The sequence below is a fragment of the Euleptes europaea genome, chromosome 6 (genome assembly GCF_029931775.1).
Source record: "Euleptes europaea isolate rEulEur1 chromosome 6, rEulEur1.hap1, whole genome shotgun sequence".
Classification (NCBI taxonomy): domain Eukaryota; kingdom Metazoa; phylum Chordata; class Lepidosauria; order Squamata; family Sphaerodactylidae; genus Euleptes; species Euleptes europaea.
Window position 1 is genome coordinate 70,060,726 of NC_079317.1, and position 21,760 is coordinate 70,082,485.

Consider the following 21,760-nt stretch of genomic DNA (forward strand, 5'->3'; position numbering starts at 1 on the left):
TGTAATACGATTTTTGAAATCAATATGGGCAATCACAAGGGCTACATTTTAAATCCCTGCAGTCAGCAGATTGTGTTTCTTGAAAGTTCACTTGGCTTAAACCAAGGAAACCAGGAATGGGCATTTCATAAGAAATCTACGACAAGACTGAAATTTCAACTTTAAAAGCATCCAAGGCCTGTCACAAGATAAACAGCATGTTACTGGCAGTGGAAAAATGCTTCAGTACTTTATTGAAAGAAAGCAATAAATAATACTGTGGTAAAAATAGTTCAAAAGTATTTAGACTGTACATAATTTGTTACATAATCAGAAGTACACATAAAAGGTTAATAGAAAAAACAGAACAGTAACATAACTTTCAGATGTACAATTAAAAAGAGCAAAAAACAAAAACAGAGCGACACATGCTGTATATATTATTGCAAATAAATAATGCACCACGATCTGAACTTATTCCTTGCTGGCTTCTTAATGTGCTATTTAAAAATGAATGATGCATTTTCTACTTATATTGACTGATATAGCTAAAATTATTAACAACTAAAAGTGTGACCAGAATTTTATAACAAGTTTATAAATATATGCAAAAGATGACATAAAAGTAAGGCTTTTAAAAAGTTGCACCACTGCATGCTTCAGACAAAACTGCGCTATCAGCATCTTTGACGTGAAACTGCAGTGCATCATGATTGGTCCGCTTAGAAGAATTGCATCAGTATCTTTCTGCAAACGTTCTCACACCAAAATACAGGAGAGCCACTTCTTGTTGCCTGCTAACTATTAGGAGCTATTCCTGGTAAATAGAAAATATTTTCATTTATGGCTTATGCTCAGTCAATGAACACACACTGTACAAATACAGCAGAGAGAAGCAGTTACAAAGGGGCTCACTAGGGTTCACCTATGTTCCATAGTTCCTAATGATTCCCACATTTTTGAACTTTATGAAAAGCAAGTTATATCGAACAAAAGACTTAAATAAATCCACACTAAAATTGTATGCTGTGTGTAAAAGATACAGTTTATGAACAGAAATAGAATTGGGTACCATGCCTAGTTTAACAAACATCTGCTTCTCTGGAAAAAAAAAAGAAATTTTAGAGCTAGCTAGCTAGCATTTTCCAAGTGGCAAAATATATATACTGCTCGGTGTCGTGATACCTTTACAAAGATAGTAAAATCCTTTTCACTTTCATGTTTATTATTAAAAACCATTATTGATAATTACAATAGCTGCATAATTTACAAAAACCCTATACTGCTTATAGGGGCATATACATACAAGCATTACAGTACATTCAGTTGAAAAGACTAAAATTAACAAATCAGCAATAATTTGATTTATAGACTGAATGCTAACAAAGTTAAGGAATTATGAGACTCACATATGCTTACATAAATATAAGGAAACATTTAATTCTAAAATACTTTTTCTATAGAACTCACAAATTCATCTGCTAATTAAAAACTCTGTAATAAAATATTTCAAAGTGTTGATTTAACAATTATTAACAGATTAAAGATTTTCATGTTTCCAAAATATGGTCTTTGAGGAGTTCAAAATGCTTCATCTCATCTGTAGAAATAGTGAGGATAAACTGAAAAGGAAAACAAAATGGTTAGGTCCCGCTGTAAAGCTGCGCCAGATCTCCATCCAGAAAACTACCAGCAAGGCAGAGGGGCGGGTGCAAGGTGCTGCAACTTAGTTTAGACCGCAAAGCAAGGCTGGGACAAGCCAGTAGTCCACGTTCCCTTTTCCTAGTATACGTAACAAGTCGACTGCAACTGTGAAAGCGTTTGCTCGTGAGTCTCACAGTACTGATATGCTACTAGGAAGTGTAGAGCTTTTCCCATCTGGGCCCTCAAGGCCCCTGCATCACATACTCCTTCCTACAACTTCCTTTTGCACACCATCGTTTCTGATGGATGACATAATCGGCAGCTGGTATTCCGTTCAAATACAACCCCTAGGATTGTTGTGACGCAGTCTGTGGGAGTGAACACAGCTGTAGAGGCTAATTTAAGTAAGTTGGCCCTTTTTTCCCCTCAAGAAAAGGAAGTTCCTAATTTTTACAGGGGTGAAGACAGGCATCTTAAAACTTTGGTGCCAGTAAATCCTACAAGACTATCACTCTTACTTACCAATGAAAGGCTTTAACATGAATAAGTCCTTACTGTAGCAGAATCCAGTCTTTGTGTTGCTGATACATTGCCTATGTCAACAATCAGGAAGACATGCAGAATAGAGCATGCATTTAGTTAGAATCAGGTCAGTACACACATCAAAGTTAGCCACGCAGAACTCAAATAAGTGGCTACATATTGACTAAACTCACACACGATCACTTTAGAGGAGATGATGAAACCAGAAGACATACCACCCCCCCATTACATATACAGTGAGGGAAAAAAGTATTTGATCCCCTGCTGAATTTGCCCGTTTGCCCTCTGACGAAGTAATGACCAGTCCATAATTTTAATGGTAGGTCTATTGCAGCTGTGAGAGACAGAATAACAACAGGAAAAACCCCAGAAACCCAGAAGACAAAAGTCAGAGATTGATGTGCATTATAATGAGTGAAATAAGCATTTGATCCCTCTGCAAAAGATGACTTAGTACGTGGAGGCAAAACCCTTGTTGGCAATTACAGAGGTCAGACGTTTCTTGTAGGTGGCCACCAGGTTTGCACACATCTCAGGAGGTAATTTGTCCCACTCCTCTTTGCAGATCCTCTCCAAGTCAGTAAGATTTTGAGGCTGATGTGTAGCTACTCAAACCTTCAGCTCCCTCCATAGATTTTCGATGGGATTAAGGTCTGGAGACTGGCTAGGGCACTCCAGGACCTTAATGTGCTTCTTCTTGAGCCACTCCTTTGTTGCCTGGGCCGTGTGTTTTGGGTCATTGTCATGCTGGAATACCCATCCTCGACCCATTTTCAATGCCCTGGCTGAGGGAAGGAGGTGCTCACCCAAGATTTGACGATACATGGTCCCATCCATCGTCCCTTCGATGCGGTGAAGGTGTCCTGTCCCCTTAGCAGAAAAACATCCCCAAAGCATAATATGTTCCCCTCCATGTTTGACGGTGGGGATGGTGTTCTTGGGGTCGTAGGCAGCATTCCTCCTCCTCCAAACACGGTGAGTTGAGTAGATGCCAAAGAGCTTGATTTTGGTCTCATCTGACCACAACACTTTCACCCAGTTCTCCTCTGGGTCATTCAGATGTGCATTGGCAAACTGCAGACGGGCCTGTACATGTGCTGTCTTGAGCAAGGGGACCTTGCGGGCTCTGCAAGATCTCAGTCCTTCACGGCGTAGTGTGTTACCAACTGTCTTCATGGTGACTATGGTCCCAGCTGCCCTGAGATCATTGACAAGTTCCCCCCGTGTAGTTCTGGTCTGCTTCATCACCGTTCTCATGATCATTGCAACTCCATGAGATGAGATCTTGCATGGAGCCCCAGACTGAGGGAGATTGACAGTTATTTTGTGTTTCCATTTGCAAATTACTGCACCAACTATTGTCACCTTCTCACCAAGCTGCTTGGCAATAGTCTTGTAGCCCAGTCCAGCCTTGTGCAGGTCTACAATCGTGTCCCTGACATCCTTGGACAGCTCTTTGGTCTTGGTCATGGTGGCTAGTTTGGAATCTGATGGACTGATCGCTTCTGTCGACAGGTGTCTTTTGTACAGGTACTGTAACGAGCTGGGATTACAGGTAAGACCTCTCCCTTACAGCAGGTGCTTCTAATCTCAGCTCGTTATATACAGTGAAGATACCAGGTAGCCTGACATCTGGCTGGTTGATAGGGGATCGAATCTGGCTGGTTGATAGGGGATCAAATCTGGCTGGTTGATAGGGGATCAAATACTTATTTCACTCATTATAATGCACATCAATCTCTGACATTTGTCTTCTGGGTTTCTGGGGTTTTTCCTGTTGTTATTCTGTCTCTCACAGCTACAATAGACCTACCATTAAAATTATGGACTGGTCATTTTTTCGTCAGAGGGCAAACGGGCAAATTTAGCAGGGGATCAAATACTTTTTTCCCCTCACTGTAGCAGCATGAAATTTCCATTCTCAGTAGGCCAAAAAAAATCCCTCCTACAAGAACAACTTAAATCTCCAGAGAAGCGCTCAGTTGGGCCTTTGGAATCTTGAATATAAATTCATGTAACACCTTCTTACTCGGGGGTGGGCTCTTACCATTGTGCAAGTAAATGCTGAGCCAGTTGCTGCCTATGTCCTATAAGGAACAAAGATCTGAACAAAACCCAGGGAGAAGTAGAGGAGATTTAATAGACAAATTTGTCAAAAGACAAATATGGGAACCTGCAAGCAGCAGGTAGTTTTGGTAGAAGTTTCAATGTGGACAGACTAATAACACATGATTGCAGGTGATTAAGCAGAGAGCTGGAGTATAAGTAGTAATGCCAATAGGAAAAAAGTATTTAGCAAGTTGTACAGGAACAAAAGAAGATGATATGATTGCAACTGGAAGGAGAAGGAAAATTTTAAGTGGAGTTTTTTTTTAAAGAAGATGTGACAGTATTTGAAAGCACAGGGGATGGAACCATGAGACAGAAAGAAGAAAAAAAGGAGTGCAATGAAGAGTTGAAACTTTTTGAAGACAAGTTAAAAGCAGGGGTGTCAAACATAAGGCCCGGGGGCCAAATGTGGCCCCTTGAGAGCTCTTATCCAGCTTACAAGCCAGCAGAGGCAGCCACCACCCCCACCTCTGCTCTCGATCTGGGTTGGTCTGACCAAGTGACATTTATGTCATATCCAGCCCTTGTAACAAATGAGTTTAACACCCCTGGGTTAAAGAATTGGGTGTGTGTGTGTGTGTGTGTGTGTGTGTGTGCGTGTGTGTGAAGCAGTAATTAAGATCTGTATAGCCAAAGAGTAGACAGGATCTTCCAGTTACCGCTGCTGAATAACCTTTGTCTAGCAGACTAGAGGAGTTTCTCATATAAATTCCATGAAAACTGGATTATGTACAGTAGCAGTCCTTTCTGGATTGATATTGTACAGAAATATCATGAGTTGGATCCTGTGACTACCTTCTACCAAGTCTTCCTGCAACAGAGAAAGACCTCCCTCAACAAAGACAGACTAAGATATTATTACAAGTCATGCATAGATCAAGTCCTCTTTCACACAAGGAAGGTAGATGCTTTAGCTCATTCATTTACAACTTCAGGCATATACAGCCACCATGCTTTAAAAAAAATTAAGTGAAATTTTACCATCAATTTGCATCTTCTTTGGCTGCATAGAAGGTGAAGACATTGAGGAAGTAACTCTGAAGTTTGCAGGGAGAGTTTCTGCTGATCCAGCAGCTAAACCTCTTACATCCTTTGGTCTAAACTTCTTTCTCCACGAAGGTGCTCGTCTAAAGCTTTTATCATCCTCCTGCCAAATTAACAAGCATAACAAATCAATATGAACTTTTATTCTTAGCAATGAATTTTAAATGCAATATACAGCATGATTAGAATATTCAAGAAAGTTCAGAGCATCATAAGTATACTTTTTTTTAGGCATTATACATGTTTCATGCTATCAGCCATTCAACAGATAAGGTGCCCATCATTCTGTATAAAGTCTTTCAAAAATCCAAAGAGGGAAGATAATTCCAAGAATAAAGTGGAGAGGTTACTGTAATCCCTTTTCTTTCTCATCCCAAACAGGGGACAAACTAAGGCCACTTTAGAACATCTTCCAAGATCCCTGGATCATGTGGCATGCACAATGCAGTTGTCATACTTTAAATTTCAAGAATAAAAAGCAGTTCTAAATTTCTTCTTTAAAGAGAATCATAACAAGTACGTATGAAAAAGGTTACGTAATGGAAGATTCTCAGAGAAATAGAAATGTTCTATTCACATTCTAGATCTTATTATGCTGAATTCCTTCCTTACAAATCAAGATACAGAAATACTAAAGAAATAGACACAAATAGAAATACCTTTGATCTCAGTGAGTCAACCATGTCTGCAAAAGGGAGACTGTTTTTAATCCTACGTGCTTTGACAGCAGAATAATGAAGAGATTAGCTGCTCAGTTACCTGGCCAGCCCACTGCTGTATCTTTCTGCACTGTGTATATGGGAAGGGCACATCTTACTTCCAACAGCTTTTTGTAATCAAAGCCAAAATATGCTTCAGGATCCCATTAACTTATTATGCTATATACAAATAATTTCTAACAGGTGGGAGAAATGTAGCTCCGACTCATGAAAATAAAAAATAAAACTCACTTCATCAAACCTCCTGTCTGTGCCCATAACAAGAAGGTTGTTGAATTCCCTTTCCAACACAGCACGAGCCTAAATGAAAACGAATTAATCAACAAAACGCAAAGTGTTTGGGATAACATTTGAAAATTATATTTATAAATTAAAGTTTTAACATGGTTACACATTCAGGCTATATAACAATACTATAGCATTATCCACCTTTTAACTGCTTCGTTTTCAGAACATTTATATAGAGTTTTATAAAAGGATTTCATGCCACTGCTTTTTTTAAATAAAATGAACAGAATTTTAAATAAAATGAACAGAATTTACCTATGTCAAAACTTAACCAATGATGTGCAAGTGAAGGCACTTCAACTTTCACAAGGGTAAGGTGGTCTTCACCAAGACCCCCTCCCCACTACAGAGCCCACATTGCAACTCCTGTGCTGTTCCCAAAGGGTCTAGCCTGCCTCCAGTACTTCCATTACAGGGAACCCAGCAGGCTGCAGCAGATGGTGGGAAGGTGGGAAAGATCTGTTCTGTGAGTAGTGATTCCTGGTATCCAACCCGCTTTTTGGAAGCTTTCTGTGGCCAAGATGATACACTTGGATAAACATTAACCATTGTGCATCTTAAAAATTAAATTTGATGGAGAGAAGTCAATCTAAATAGGTGTCAGAATAAGTGACACGTTTTAGAAAATATTAAAAGCTTCCCTGAGATTTGGAAGTTCTGGAACACCAAAAGAATCTTTCACTATAAAAGGTCATTCGTTGCCATTAAATTAGATACTAGCCCTAACCTGGATAGCCCCATGCTAGCCTGATCTTGTCAGAACTCAGAAGATAAGCAGGATCGACCTCTGAACATCTCTTGCCTTAAATAACCCTACACACAAATTAGATACTACAGTAGTCTAAGAATGTCTGCAAGAAGAACACCCACCTTCAACTGATTTAACATTACCTGTGTATTCTGAGTGGGTATTTGCAATGAAAGAGCTAACGCATTGTGATCAAAAGTTTCATCTAAGGCCAGAAGTGCCCCATGAACTCCGCTTTCTATAAGGTTATTTGCATATTCTTTCAGACCAATTGAAACCACCCAATGAATCATTCTGTCATTACTCCAGACAAGGACATCTAAAGAGAGAAAAATAAATGTTCAGAAGTCACAAAATAACAACAATTTGTAAAAGCAGAAGATAAAGTTTGATGTACTTTCAGTTATTAAAAGCAACTAGGAAATTCTCTTATCCTTATACTACAAAAGGACTGCTGAGCACCAGAGCTAAATGAACCATTTCTGTGACCGTAAGTAACCTTTATGCTGTATAGGCCAGTTTGGGGAGGGATGAGTAGAGCCAGAGGTGTTTCAGCTCATGGCTAGGGATCTACCCAATTTTGTAGCCCACTGTTTCAGCTCAAAAGTCCCTTTTCATTTTTTGCTTGATCTTATTATTCTGTGAAATTGAACCAGCGAGTCTTTATTTATGCATCATTTTGTGTTTTCTCATGCTGGATATTTTTCTGTTAAAATATTATTAAAGTTATTTGTGTGGATAAAATGAATATCACTGGCATAAAGAAAAATAAATAGGGGACTCCACCAGCAAAATGTATGAAAGTCTCTCACAACAACACATTAAAACAAAGCAAACACCATGTTTGGACGTCTCTGCTCATTTAATGTGTCCTCCCCCCTTTACACTAAGACATGAGGATCATGGCCCTCTGTGCAGGCTAAAGTGAAATTAATTAGGACTTGGGATATATTTTCCTTGGATATTAACCCTCCTCCCCTTTCCATTTTTTCATATTCTCCCTTCCCCCCCACCCCAATTTCTGTTCCTCAGGAGGGAATGAGCATTCTCAGTCTTCATCAGGCTGTGGCTTTGAGTTTCTGTGTGAATAGGAGGAGGATCTGTTTAAATGTACTAGTATTTTTAGGTATACCCAAGTCTACAGAAATCTCTATCTTGTCACCAGGTGGTGCCATTTCTGGTTCTCAGAAGACTACAAGGCTTACTATTAGAGATTTAGGGTTGTATCTAATGAGCCATGAATACATTCAGTACGTAGAACAAATCTCCCTCATATAACCCTGCACCCCCAAAAACATGCTCCTAAAGGACATCCTTAGAACAGAATAATGTGGCATGGGGGGGTTGGAGAACAGAGACCATAAGATCCCTCCCTTTATGTGAGCTCTTGCTCCATTTGCAGAACAGCTTGTAGTTTTGTGGTTCTAGCCCATAGTGATGAACAGTCTATGAACTAGCAACTTATATATACACTGCCTTGGATCCTCTAAATCATGAATTCATCAGAGCTCACTGAAGGGATCCTTGCTACCTCCCCAATTGAACTGAATACCTCTCCCAGGTCCCAAAAAAAGCAGCTTCCGAAAGTTGGTGACCTTCAGAAATAGCAAGTACAGTAGGAAAACCACACACCGCACAAGCTCCTTATCAGTTCCCAAAGCAGCTTAAACAAGAGAGGGTATTTTCACCTATTTCCTACACTTGAGCCCCCACCCCCCTGTTGTAGCTTTTAGAGTGGCTCCACTGGGATGTGGTAAGTGAACTCAGTAGTTTGGACCACTGAGATTTTGTAAGATGCAAGCCATAGTACTTTATTTGGCATGAATCAATTTTGTATTACCCAAATACAAATCAATTTTGTATTATTCACACTTGATGTTTTCATAACATCTATCTGACATGTTTACAATGTTGAGTATAGATTCAGTAAGAGAGTAACTTATTTTTGAGTTGCAAAGAAATATCAAAACATTTTAGAACCTATTAAAGACCTTTATAAAGGGGCAGTAATATTCATGATTAGCATAGAAGAAGAAACCCCAACATGAGATGGATTGACTCTGTAAAGGAAGTAATGGCCCTCAGTTTGCAAGACCTGAGCAAGGCTGTTAATGATAAGATGTTTTGGAGGGCATTGATTCATAGGGTCGACATGAGTCGGAAGCACCTTTATGGCACTTAACACACACACACAAAAGTGCTGCATCAGCCAGAACACTGAAAAGATATGCCTTTCATAGTTCAACCTTTTTAAGCATTCTTGCAAGCTTTCTTAAATACAAAACCCAACAGCCTTCTGTACCAAGACAAGGGTGAGAGGAGACACTGATGTTCAGCAGACAAGGGCAGGAAGCCAAAGAACCCTGCATACAAGTGGAAAGGACTTCTGTGCATGCAGCAGTTTTTCTTTCAACTGCAGGCTACAATTTCATATATTGTTAGTAAACAGAGACGAAACCAGAGAAGTAAATGACTACCTTTAACTTCGTCCTGACTTTCTTCTCTTCTTCTTTCAAGTTCTTTTCGGTCATAATTTAATCTCCGCAGACACATAATGCCGCACTGGAAGCTATTTCTGTTGAAATATGTTTACAAATACTATTAGGGAGTACAACTGGAATGCTAACTAATAACAATAAGATTTGAAATGGGTTTACCTGTGAAAACTGTCAACCATTTTAAGTTGCCCACGAAGATCTTTTTTAGTTAAGTGGTCCAGCATCCTTGCATCAACAAGACATTCCATAAAATAACTGCGATACTGAGGCAGTCCCAAGCTGGGAAGCCATTCGTTGCCAATCCACTCGTGGTTCATATCACCATAGGCTAAGGTCTATTTAAAGATGGGGGAAAAATTGCAGTGCAATTTAAAATAAGGAGTTTTTAAATATAGTGTGTGCCTTGTTTCACACCGAGTGGGTTTTAACTATGGAAAGCCAGTATCTTAAAAAGCTTAGAGACACTTTACAGAACAGCTGGAGCCACAGAGGTTTGCGAGGTAAAATATGTGAAGGGGGTGGACGCGTGTTCTCCAAATACTTGGGGACTGGGTGAGGCAGTCATTACTGCCTGCAGCTTCCTGGTTCCTAGCTACTCGAAATGTGCCAACGTTACATAGTTGACATGGTTTACAATAGCAGACACCAATGAAAAACCAGTATACGGAGCAGCTGCCACATGAAGAAGGAAGTGGCCGCTGAGGAAAATTTCAGTCAAACATTTGATTCTGAATGGATTAGCCAAAAACTCAACACAGCAAAAGAAAAATTAGTAGCCATGCATATTACATTTGGGTTATGCATATGAGTTACTGCTGATTTCTAGCTCTCCTCAGTCATTCTAGTTTGACACAAACATCACTGGTTAAGTCTCTGAACGTTGTTGACCATACTCTCGCTGCAATGTACTTTGAGAGCCCATGATGACGGGTACAGTGCCAATATTTCAAAATAAAAATAACAAATCCAAGGACCTATGCTACATTAGAACAGGATTTTTTATTTTTTTATTCTAGTATCAAGGGATCATTTATCTACATGACTGTGACATATTCCTAAATGATATGCTTTAAGAATATGTTAGGATGTCGAATTCTAAGCTAGATCATTTTAATAGAAAAAAGTCTCCAACCTGAGCCCAGCATCCTTCCTCATCTTCCTGATGTTATGTAATTAGAAAAGCAAAAGAACACACAAATATTAGTATTTATAAGATTAGTAGTGCAAGCAAATTCAAGGTAATGGCCACAATCTAGTGCCCAGAAAAAGGCACTTAACCAAACAGAAGAACTCTGCAAACCTGTATAAGGTATGCGTTAGACAGACCTTTCCATATCTGTTTTGTAGCGCCTTTAGTAAATTTATTCTAGCATTCAGCATTGTACATAGCCTTTTCTGAGCATTCAATACAGCCATATTGCAAAGGCAAACCAATGACATGCTAATTTACGAATGCAAGCATCATGCGTTCAAAGCATTTATATTCATAGAAAGTAAACCACTTACTGTTTAGTTTTTCCACCCAAGAAGCAGCTGTTAGTTATAAGCCCAAGTGAAAGATTAAAGTATTCTCTCGCTGCTCAGAAGTCAATGAATAACTACTGCCTGAAATACACCTATCCCCCTTCCCCAGCTTCCATCTTGGTGGAAAAACATTTTATAGTATGATTTGTAAGTTTCACAGAGGTTAGTAATTAAAGTCAGTCATAACAAAAAAAAGATTTAGGTTACATTAATACTACTCTTTTCAGAGACTTAAGAGGCACATGATTCAAGCACTCAAGAAATGGGAAATGCACTGTAAAAACAGAAGCTTCAGTGCTATAACTAACCGTTTGTGGAGTAGATGTAAGATTTTCCATTTCTTCGTGTGTTACCCAGACATTTCCTGTGGTCTAATATGACCCCATAGTGAACCAATCACATCCAATGAAAGGAAAGCAGTAACAAAGAGGAAAGGTTGCAGAATATATAAGCAACAGGTACATATAAGGAGCAGGCATGGGCAAAAGCAATGGCTTCTACATCGTTAAATACAGACTGATGTAAGATGCATACTTACTAGCAAACATACTTCTCATCTAAAACTAACTTAGCCATGGTTCAGATGCAAAGCCAAATCATGCTTTTGATGCTACTGAATGAGACTGGAAGGAATATTGGACTCAAGCACTCTTTTCTCCACACCCTCCTTTCCTTGCATGCCATGACCTATTTAGTGCCTTGCTGGCTTTCAACAAACTATGGTTTGAACTTGCCAGGATAGAGGAAGTCACATGACGAAACCATTTCCTGAAAACCAGCAAGATCACTAATTGCCCATGGTGTGCAAAGAAAGAAGGGAGTACATGAGACAGAGGTTCCTTCCAAGCTCGTTCACATAACACTAAGCCATGGTCGCCACTACATTTGAACCATGCTTGAGTGTACAAAATTACAGGTTAAGCAAAATTGGAAACTACTGCTTGCAATATGGCTTAGACATATTTACACTGAGCAACTCCAAAGAAGATTCTTTTGAGGTGCTTTATTTGCTTTTATCCAGTAAAAACATGCAAATGCCATCTTCACATCTACATAAGATATTCTCCTAATGAGGACACAAAACTTAATTTCCTATGTCTTTGACTAAAGCAAATTAGGGAACTGCCCTTCAGGGCCACATTACTTCTCAAATAAAATAACATCTAATTATATTTTACATAGCATAATACTGGTTCAGTCTGGACAGGTTACCAGGACCCAAAACTATTTGCACAAAAGTAAGTTTCCTTCATCCTTTGCAGTTCTTTTACAGCTACCTCCCTTTCCATGTAGTCTACAAAGACAGCAAACACATTCCCAAGAGACAGTTACCATATTCCTTCACTCCAATCCAGCAAGTGAGAGCTAGAGACTAGGGCAAGATCTTTTTTGGACAATCATCAATACCCTGAACTCTAGGAACACCTAACTTGGTGGCACTTTAAAGGTGGAAAATATTATTGGGCCATACCACCTTCTATGGGCCAATGCTTTACATCTGATAAATAAGCTCTGGCCCATGGAATCTTATGCCATAAAATTTGTTCTTTAAATGCTGCAATACTGCTACTGCCCTGGAACTTATCACTATAGCAGGCAAAATAATGAAGTGGTCAAAATAATACAGTGGACAAGGAACATGACTTTGATAAATCTTCCTACCCCTCACCCAGCCAACACAATATACAAGTACAACCGCAGTCTACCAATTTTAGGAGAACTACTTCCACCTAGGAGAAAATATATCCTTAAATAGTTTCCTTGCCAGACAAAACTTTTTAATAATTAAAAGGTGTTAATTTTGGATAACATTCTCAACATGGTCACAATTCTGGACCCAACATAAGACCTCTAATGGCTCCTTGAAGATTGGCACATCTTTCCTTCAATTTGACAGACTGGCACATCTTTCCTTCAATTTGACACAATGTATATGATCACATTAAAATGCTTAGCCACTTAATTTTAAAAATTACTACATGTCCTATTTGCAAAGTGTTTTGGACAGCTCACTTTATGTAATCGTCAGCTTGCTTTTCCTGATCTTACTTGTTATGGTACTTACTTACTGTATTTGGCCTTCCTGATGAAGGCCCACATGTTAAGACCGAGGAGGAAACTAGTGCATTATTTAGAGTTCTATCAAATGTCATCAATGTCTTCCAACATCTCTTACCGTTCTTGATGTCGGAGGAGCAGACGGACTTGTTAGCGACATGATCTCTTGAATGGCAAGTCGCAGCTTTAGCCTATGCAGAGGATTGCTGATTCCAATCTCACGCTGTATTTCAGTATCAGATAAGGCCGACATAATAGCACCACTTTTCACATTTGCACGGCAAGCAGCTACGTACCAGGCGGGCATCCCAACCCATAACTGGCAACGAGAACAACAGGCTGAGCATTATTTACGGGTTCTCAAATGAGAAGAAATCTTGCATGGAGACAAATACAATCAAAAGATTCCTTACTTCTAACCAGACAACCACAGTGGGGCCATCCCACTGAGCAAAGGGCAGCCCTTGTCTCCTGGCTTCCTCAAGCAGCTCATGCCTAAAAATTACAGCAAAATATAGTGTTAGTGAGGCACTGGCTTCAGCACATTTGCTTCACTGCTTCTCTTCAGTAATTTATTCTTCTTTCAATAATTCCACAAAACAACAACAGAATATTTGTAAGAGCTACAGAGCCACAGCAAGCACACTGCGTGAGGTGAGTAGAGCTATAAGCTTAGTAGTGTAATGAACTCTCCCCTTTGAAATGCGATCACATTTCTGAAACTCCCAATTTATTTATTGTGCACAGTTGAGCTACAGTGGCACGATGCAGTAGACAATGATTCTACAGCATAAATAGTTTTGAGTGCATACCACCACTGAGATACTGGACAGCAGGTTTAAGCAAACACCATGAACTAAGGGTTTGGTAGGTTGGCACTGATTTCTTTCTTTTTTGTTGTTGTTGTCAATTCACAGTAGATGTATGGCGACTCTGTAGGGTTTTCAAGGCAAGAGGTGTTCAGAGGTGGTTTGCCACTGTCTGCCTCTGTGTAGCAACCCTGGTATTCCTTGGTGGTCTCCCATCCAAATACTGACCAGGCCCAACCCTGCTTAGCTTCCCAGATCTGACGAGGTTAGGCTAGCCTGAGCTATCCAGGTCAGGGCACTGATTTCTTTTACTGAACAATTATTTCAGCACACACATTTTGATCACTGCACTTTGTTCAAGAGCTGAAGGAAACTTTCAATTCTTAAAACAAACTTTAATGTTTTTTAAACTCTCCACCCAACACATGCAGTGACATTGACTCTCACAAGGAAAAAAAACACTCGTAACACAAAACCTTATCACTTCTGCATTCTTAACAGCAAGCACACTTTCACCATGCTTACTTTTTTTAGAATTTCTCATTACACTATGAAAGAATATTTTGACTAGTACATCCTTTCATTGTTGCATTATGCGTCTTTTGCATGAACTTGTCGTGATATTCAGAGCTTATCTTCATGTATGCAGAAGGAAAGTCTGTAGCCAGTATGGCTGAAATTACTTGTTCTACTCTTCTAAAACTTTGAGCTTAAAAGGAGCCTTTTTGTAGCAACTGTTCTAGTGAGTAATCCCTGTATCTCCTCCCTTGCAGGGGGATTCTGAGAAGTGTTCTTTGATGCACAATAGTTCACACAGCTAGATTTGAGTCCATTAGTACCTTAGAGACCAAGAAGATTTTTGAGGGTATGAGATTTTGAGAGCCAAAGCTCCCTCTGTCAGGTATCTGATGGAATAAGCTCTGACTCGTGAAGTACCACTGGGAACAATATGCAGCATTAACACATGAAGCTGCCATATACCAAGTCAAACCACTGGTCTGGCAAGGTTGTTCTGGCAAGAGCTCCCCCAGGGTCTCAGGTAAAGGTCTTTCATATAACCTACTAATCGATCCTTTCAATTGGAAACGCCAGGGATTAAGCCTTAGATCTTCTGCATGCAAAGCTGGTGCTCTCCCACTAAGCCACAGACCCTCCATAGGAAGCCCTATGAGGAACTATGAGGAACAGTTAAAATGCTTAGGACTGTTTAGCTTGGAAAGAAGGTGGTTAAGGGGAGACATGATAGAGGTCTATAAAATTATGCATGGTATGGAGAGAGTGGACAGGGAAAAGCTTTTCTCCCGCCCTCATAATACTAGAACGTGGGGTCATCTGCTCAAGCTGGAGGGTGAGAGATTCAAAACAGATAAAAGTATTTCTTCACACAAAACATAGTTAAATTGTGGAACTCCCTGCCCCAGGATGTAGTGATGGCTGCCAACTTGGAAGGCTTTAAGAGGGGAGTGGACATGTTCCTGGAGGAGAGGGCTATTCATGGCTACTAGTCACAATGGATACTAATCATGATGCATACCTATTCTCTCTAGGATCAGATGAGCATGCCTATTATATTAGGTGCTGTGGAACACAGGCAGGACAATGCTGCTGCAGTTGTCTTGTTAGTGGGCTTCCTAGAGGCACCTGGTTGGCCACTGTGTGAACAGACTGCTGGACTTGATGGACCTTGGACTGATCCTGCACGGCCTTTTCTTATGGTGGTCTGCAGTAGCAGGAAAGCCGGTTTTTAGGGAAGAGTACTTATCCTGATGTTGAAGAATAGTATTGGTCTTCTTAATGAAAAACTCCTGATTTTAAGTCTTATCATTAAGATGTTAACATTCTTATGCAACCCTTAATGGATTTTACCTGCTCATTTTAATATAATTTATATAATCTTTCATAAATGCTCCTATTGTATGTACTTTAGAATTGATCTTCAACTGTAAAAAATCATTCATTCATCAAACCCTTCTTCTAAGAGGATCTGGACAGCATGCACACATGGTCGGATCAGAAATTAAATCAATTGAAATTAAATCAAAAAAGTTTCCAGCTAAACATTAGGAAGAACTTTCTAACAGTCAGAGCGGATCCTCAGTGGAACAGGCTTCCTCAGAAGGTGGTAAGCTCTCCTTTTTTGGAGGTTTTTAAGCAGAGGCCATCTGACGGCCATCTGACAACAATGCTGATTCTATGACCTTAGGCAGATTGTGAGAGAGAGGGCACGAAGGTTTGCATCAGTGTTGGGCTCTCGTGGCCCTTTCTTGCATGCTCAAGGTAGTGCCGATTACCACACTGGGCTCAGGAAGCAATTTTCCTCCAGGCCAGATTGGGCAGGGATCCTGGAAGGGGTTTTTTGTGTTTTTGTTTTGTTTTGTTTTTTGCCATCTTCTGGGCATGGAGTAGGGGTCACTGGGGTTGTGGGGGGAGGTAGTTGTGAATTTCTGGCACTGTGCAGGGGGTTGGACTAGATGACCCTGGTGATCCCTTCCAACTCTATGATTCTATGGAACACTCCCATCCCCCCGTGAAGTAGTTTAGGCTGAGAAACAGACAGAATGAGTGGCCCTAAAAAAAAATAATCACAGAATGAGTTGCATGGCACAAGCACGGATTTGAATTTAAGCCTTCCCTGGCAGAGTCCAGTGCTAACCATTATACCGTACACTTTAGTGAGTGCTATTATAATTTATGCAAGACAAAGTATATCGTCAATAGAACTACTAACACTTAATAAAAGTCTACCTTTACGTAAAAACAGTTGCCCAACACAACACACATCCAGTCTGCATAAGTTAATTAAAATAAACTTACCCTGATTTTGCACTACCACACCAAATGGTAAATTAAAAAGGAATAAAGCAATGAAGGAAATAAAATGTGAAACTAAGATTAAAAAAAACTAGTGTTTACTATAGACAAAAACTAAAGAAGGTGCTCTACTAAGGGAGATAATTATTGAATTATATTGGCTTGAATCCTAATCCTTTCTTAACTTTCCATAATGATTTCCTCGCTCATATAGATGGTTCTCTGTCGCAGAGCATGTTCCATGGTGCTAGTGCTTTCTGCTCATTGCAAGATGCTAGTCTCTGCATGAGTAAAAAAACTCCTTAGCAGTGGAGGAACATGCTGTGGAAATGGAAGAGTTAGGATACAAGCCACTGAGAAGAGTAAACATGCATGCAATTTTCTACATAAAGCACAAAACAAATGGGACATTTCTACAAGATGCTCAAAAATAAATTTCAGAAGAGATATAAAAACACATAGGCATACGTATTTATTATAGCAATTCAAAATAGTTTTACTGGAGTGGCAAGAAATTTCATTAGAATATAATCAGCAATAATTTAAAAATTCTAACAATGTTTGCATAAGTTATAGTATAAGCAATACACTAAGGAAACAGATTATTAGCATCAGGGACACAAAGGAAATGAGGGACGAATGAGAAGAATTGTCCCCCATTGGAAATAATGGAGGATACATGGGGGACCTTCGTCGGGGGTCCACAGAATTGGACCCCCTGACCCCATCTTCTTGAAACTTGGGGGTTCTTCTGTGGACAGGAACCAGTAGCTCTGTGGCAAATATGGTGCCTCTAGCTTAAAAAACAGCCCCCCCCGACAACTTCTCCATAGGCTATAATAAAGCTGAATAAATGTGGATTCCCAAATAAAACACAAATTTGAGTACCATACAGGTATTGGAACTCAGGGATATTGGGAATAACAAAAAATGCACACCCATACTCATTTTCCCCCTCCCCCACCATAGTCTCTCTCCGTCCCCAGCTTCCTTCACTCCTTTCCACCCACCAACCAACCTACCTTAATCTGCCCCCCACATCTTCAGCTTTTCCTTCTCCCTCCCCTGGCAGTCTCTGGGGTGCCTGCAAATTGTGCAGTGCCTGCTGAGCCAGGCCCAGTTGCGCAGTGAGGAACCTGCAAGGACTTGAGGGAGAAAGCTCACTTTCCCCTCCGTCTCCTACCAATGCTATTTTTCCCTCCCCCTGGCAGCTCCCAAATCCTCACTTTCCCCTGCTTCCTTATCTCCTTCCCACCATCCAATCTGTCCTCCCACCCCCCATTTTCAGCTATATTTATTTACTTCATTTACATCCCACCAGTCTCCACAATGGGGATGTAAAGTTGCTCACATTGTTCTATCTTCCAAGTTATTCTCACAACCACTTTGCGATGTAGGTTAGGCGGGAAGTGTGTGACTGGCCCCTGGTCACCCTGTGGAGTACCATGGCAGAGTGGGCCTTCCAGTTCCTAGGCTGAAACTCGAACTATGGCACCACACTGGCTTTCATGTGCTGGCTGCTGTTGAACAGGACTAAGCAGCTGGGCCTGGGCAAGTCACACAAGTGTCATGGTAGCAAGTAGCCCGGTGGTTGCTGCTGGGCCCGGCCAACTGGACTGCCTGACATTTCTAAGACATGTTCAAGGGTATAAGATGGGGAACACTGTCTATTTTCTCAATGCAAGGCAAAAAATATGACATCGTAGAACTAAGAATAGAAGAAGTGTACTGGAAATGTACATATATTGATACACATAAGACTAGAAAGACAATCACATTACAGACATTATACACATTCACACCTGTTCCCAAAGTTCAGTAATAAAGACACAGAACTAATAAAACTGGAGCTATGAAATCATGAGTATGGCATATCTATATCTATCTATCTATCTACACACACACACGTTTTCTGATTGTGAGATGCTGGGTAACATAAGAATTAAACTAGTGCTGAAAACAACCCACTGCAACATTATCACTGCTTAGAGATCAGAACTGAGGAGGAAATAGTGTTTCAAACTTACTTTTTTTGTAGCTTTCTATTTTTTTCTGCTTGTCCTCCTAGCTTGCCAAGTCCCAGGCCATCCTGAGTTGAGTTGTCTGCTTCCATTACATTAACTGCAAGAATTCAAAAAGCTACCATGTTGGAATTTTAGTATGTAGTAGAGCAATAAAGTAATTAATATTTATATTGCTTATCTCAAATTTATATTGTTGACTGCACATAGGCATTATTTTAAGTAAAGCAGTGGGTGAGTCAGATGTGCAATGGTGTTCTGGTGAATTACCAATAGACACAAAACAGAAACTTCACACACAGGAGAGCTCCACTGCTACCATTGCTGCAGGAAGCTCTGGTTTAACGCTGATGTTTCCTATTGCGATCAAATATATACAAAGTTTCCTAGTTATTTGTTGACTTGGAAATTTCATGTAGCCAAACAACAAGACTTCAGACAATGTATATGAATATGTAGTTCAGAATACTCTCTTAATCAACAAGATTTGAGAATCCATTTAAACACTTTCTTCTTTCCTTCATAAGGTAGTGGGGAAGGCTGAAAGGTTTGTAAGGGAAGTATCAAAATGCAGAAGCAGCTTACACAACAGTATTAAAAAATTACATCAGAGTGAGAAAAGTACTTCCTTAGTACACAAAACCAGATTAGTTACAGAAAGGTCAGAAGGTGAACTTTCACTGAGGCTTATATGATGGATACCATGTAAACATGCACTTCTACTATTTTTACCACTGGGCATAAATACTGGGAGTTATCGCACTTTGTATTCCCAGCGATGTATTAAGAGTTTGAAAACGTTGTAAAAAACATCGCTTTAAAAGGGTTTTTGGATACCACGGCTTATAAATGGTTGGAAGATGTCTTCACAGCTAAAGGGGCCAAACACAGTGCGAACAGTATTTTTTATAACGTTTTCAAACTCTTAATACATTGGTGGGAATACATAGAAAGTGCGAACAGTATTTTTTATAACATTTTCAAACTTTTAATACATTGCTGGGAATACAAGTGCGGTAACAGCCACTGTTTATCAGAAAAGATCAGATACGAAAGGATCTACAGCCTAACTTTCTTCAAATCGGTCATCACACACACTGGCGCTTTCCACTAAGTCAAGTCATTCAGTATGTTATTAGTAGTTTGCTGTCCATTACTTTGGTAAGAAATGTACCTAATGGCAATTCTTGTTACACCTCTGCTCCTTGAGTCATCAAGCCAGTACATAGCAGGTGTAAACTGCAAGCAACCAGGTGTAATATGGGAGTTAACGATCTTTCTTTACGCAATCATTACACCCTTTGGCTGACAAGTTACCAACCTTGACCCAAGTTCTCTTTGCAGATCTGTCCAGGGCGACCCTTTTCTTTCTTACCAAATAGGCGCCCTATTGAGGACTTGATTCCCTTCTTTTTAGGTGCTTTGTGAAGGGAATCTTGGCTACTATTGCTGCTGCTGGGATTGCTTACTTGTCCATCTTGGGAACCTGTAGAACTATAGAAAAGATGCCTCTAAGTCATTGGCCAAACTACATCAGCATTCAGAACAAAAGATCAGCAAAGAGCCAGCATAAGAAAGCCCATTTGCATAACTGAAACTGTACAACATTACATAACCAATAATTAATAATTCATAGTTTCTGCAGCTAAAACAGTTCCTGTTCAAGTCCTTTATTAGACACATGGAATCCTACAATAAGTAATAAATATACACAAAAGCATCCCCTGCACAATTGTTTTAGTGCACTAGCATAAATATGTGCATAGTTGGTACTCAGATTACTGGCAGCCTAGCCTCACAGGAGTCCAGCAGCCCCCCTGACATTTTCTGGCTGTTGGGGTGGGAACTGTAATTAGGAGGACCCCGGAACTGCTAGTGGGGCTTACGCTGGCCAGGTAAATCCAGGACCAGTTCAGTCCTTCTTTTTCACTAAGTTGGTTTCTGCATAGGGACAGGCTTGTGTGGTTTCCCCACTGCTGCTGCAGATACAGTGAAGGCAATGCAGCTTCCACATGGCACGTTTCCCCATAGTTTCCCTGCCCCATCACCCCAGCAGTCATCCTCCTCCTCCACTGAGCCACTGGGGCGTTCTTAAGTCTTTAAAAAAAAATCTGCAACTGATTATCAGTATAATGTTACACCAGTAATGTGAAAGTCCCAGCTTTCATTTTTTATGATATTATGCATATCAGGAAGCTAAAGCCTGAGAAGCTAAGAAGAACTAAAACCTGGACATAGGGGTTACGAGCGAAGGAGCTCAGAGGCAGAAAAGTTGAGTGCTATGAAATCAGAACCTGAGGAAAGAGCTGGGGAAGAAAGTAAAGCCTTAAGGAGATAGTGTTCAGGAAGAGAAAGCCAAGCAAGAAACAAGAAACTGGGAAGCATGCATTCACACTCTAGGGAACAGTTTAAGAAGATTATTGGAAGCTGGAAGTCTACATCCAAGGAGATTTCACATACTGATTTTAGAGAAACCAGTAGATCGACTAATCTTGGACACAGCTCTCTAGCTTTAACAATATTTATAAGAAATTGCTTACTTTCTGAGATCTCTTATATCTTCATGGCTCACTGTATGCAAGGCTCCTTTATAGGCCCTATCCAAATGCAGAGATCGAGGTGAAGAGGGTGGCGAGGTTTCACACTTTATTGTGGCCTTGTCATCTCTAACTTCATCTCTAGAAACTGGAGACTAATAACAAAAAACATACAAAAGGTTTGGTGTAAATCATTCAAGCTGTAGTTTCCAGCAACATTCTGTTCTTAGCTTTTCATTTTTCTCCTTTTGCCTCCCAGACATTAAACAATGTTGATTGTTTATTGTTAAATGTCAGAGAGGTAAAAGGAGAAATGTTTATTATCTTCTTAGGTATCTTCTTAGCTAATGATGCATCAGCAGCACACAGGCATTTCTTTAAAATCAGTATCAACCACACTGCTGTCACATTTTTATCCTGCCCTTTTT

General features: G+C 40.0%; 1 protein-coding gene across 5 annotated transcripts in view; it reads right to left on the bottom strand.

The window, feature by feature from the left end:
* Positions 1-660: 660 nt before the first annotated feature.
* Positions 661-21,760, bottom strand: part of PPFIA1 (PTPRF interacting protein alpha 1) — a 55,136-nt gene continuing 34,036 nt past the window's right edge. For 2 of the 5 annotated variants that reach the window (XM_056851818.1, XM_056851815.1), the window contains 14 exons: positions 21,336-21,487; positions 20,117-20,289; positions 18,802-18,895; positions 13,568-13,649; positions 13,273-13,473; positions 11,405-11,467; positions 10,705-10,731; positions 9,732-9,907; positions 9,552-9,649; positions 7,218-7,393; positions 6,270-6,338; positions 5,257-5,422; positions 2,146-2,216; positions 661-1,601 (listed from right to left, as the gene is read on the bottom strand). In XM_056851818.1, the coding sequence (XP_056707796.1) occupies positions 2,158-2,216; positions 5,257-5,422; positions 6,270-6,338; positions 7,218-7,393; positions 9,552-9,649; positions 9,732-9,907; positions 10,705-10,731; positions 11,405-11,467; positions 13,273-13,473; positions 13,568-13,649; positions 18,802-18,895; positions 20,117-20,289; positions 21,336-21,487 (1,536 nt within the window). In that variant the 3' untranslated portion in view covers positions 661-1,601; positions 2,146-2,157. The remainder of the gene's footprint in view (positions 1,602-2,145; positions 2,217-5,256; positions 5,423-6,269; positions 6,339-7,217; positions 7,394-9,551; positions 9,650-9,731; positions 9,908-10,704; positions 10,732-11,404; positions 11,468-13,272; positions 13,474-13,567; positions 13,650-18,801; positions 18,896-20,116; positions 20,290-21,335; positions 21,488-21,760) is intronic. The other 3 variants (XM_056851820.1, XM_056851819.1, XM_056851817.1) reach the window with 2 other exon arrangements.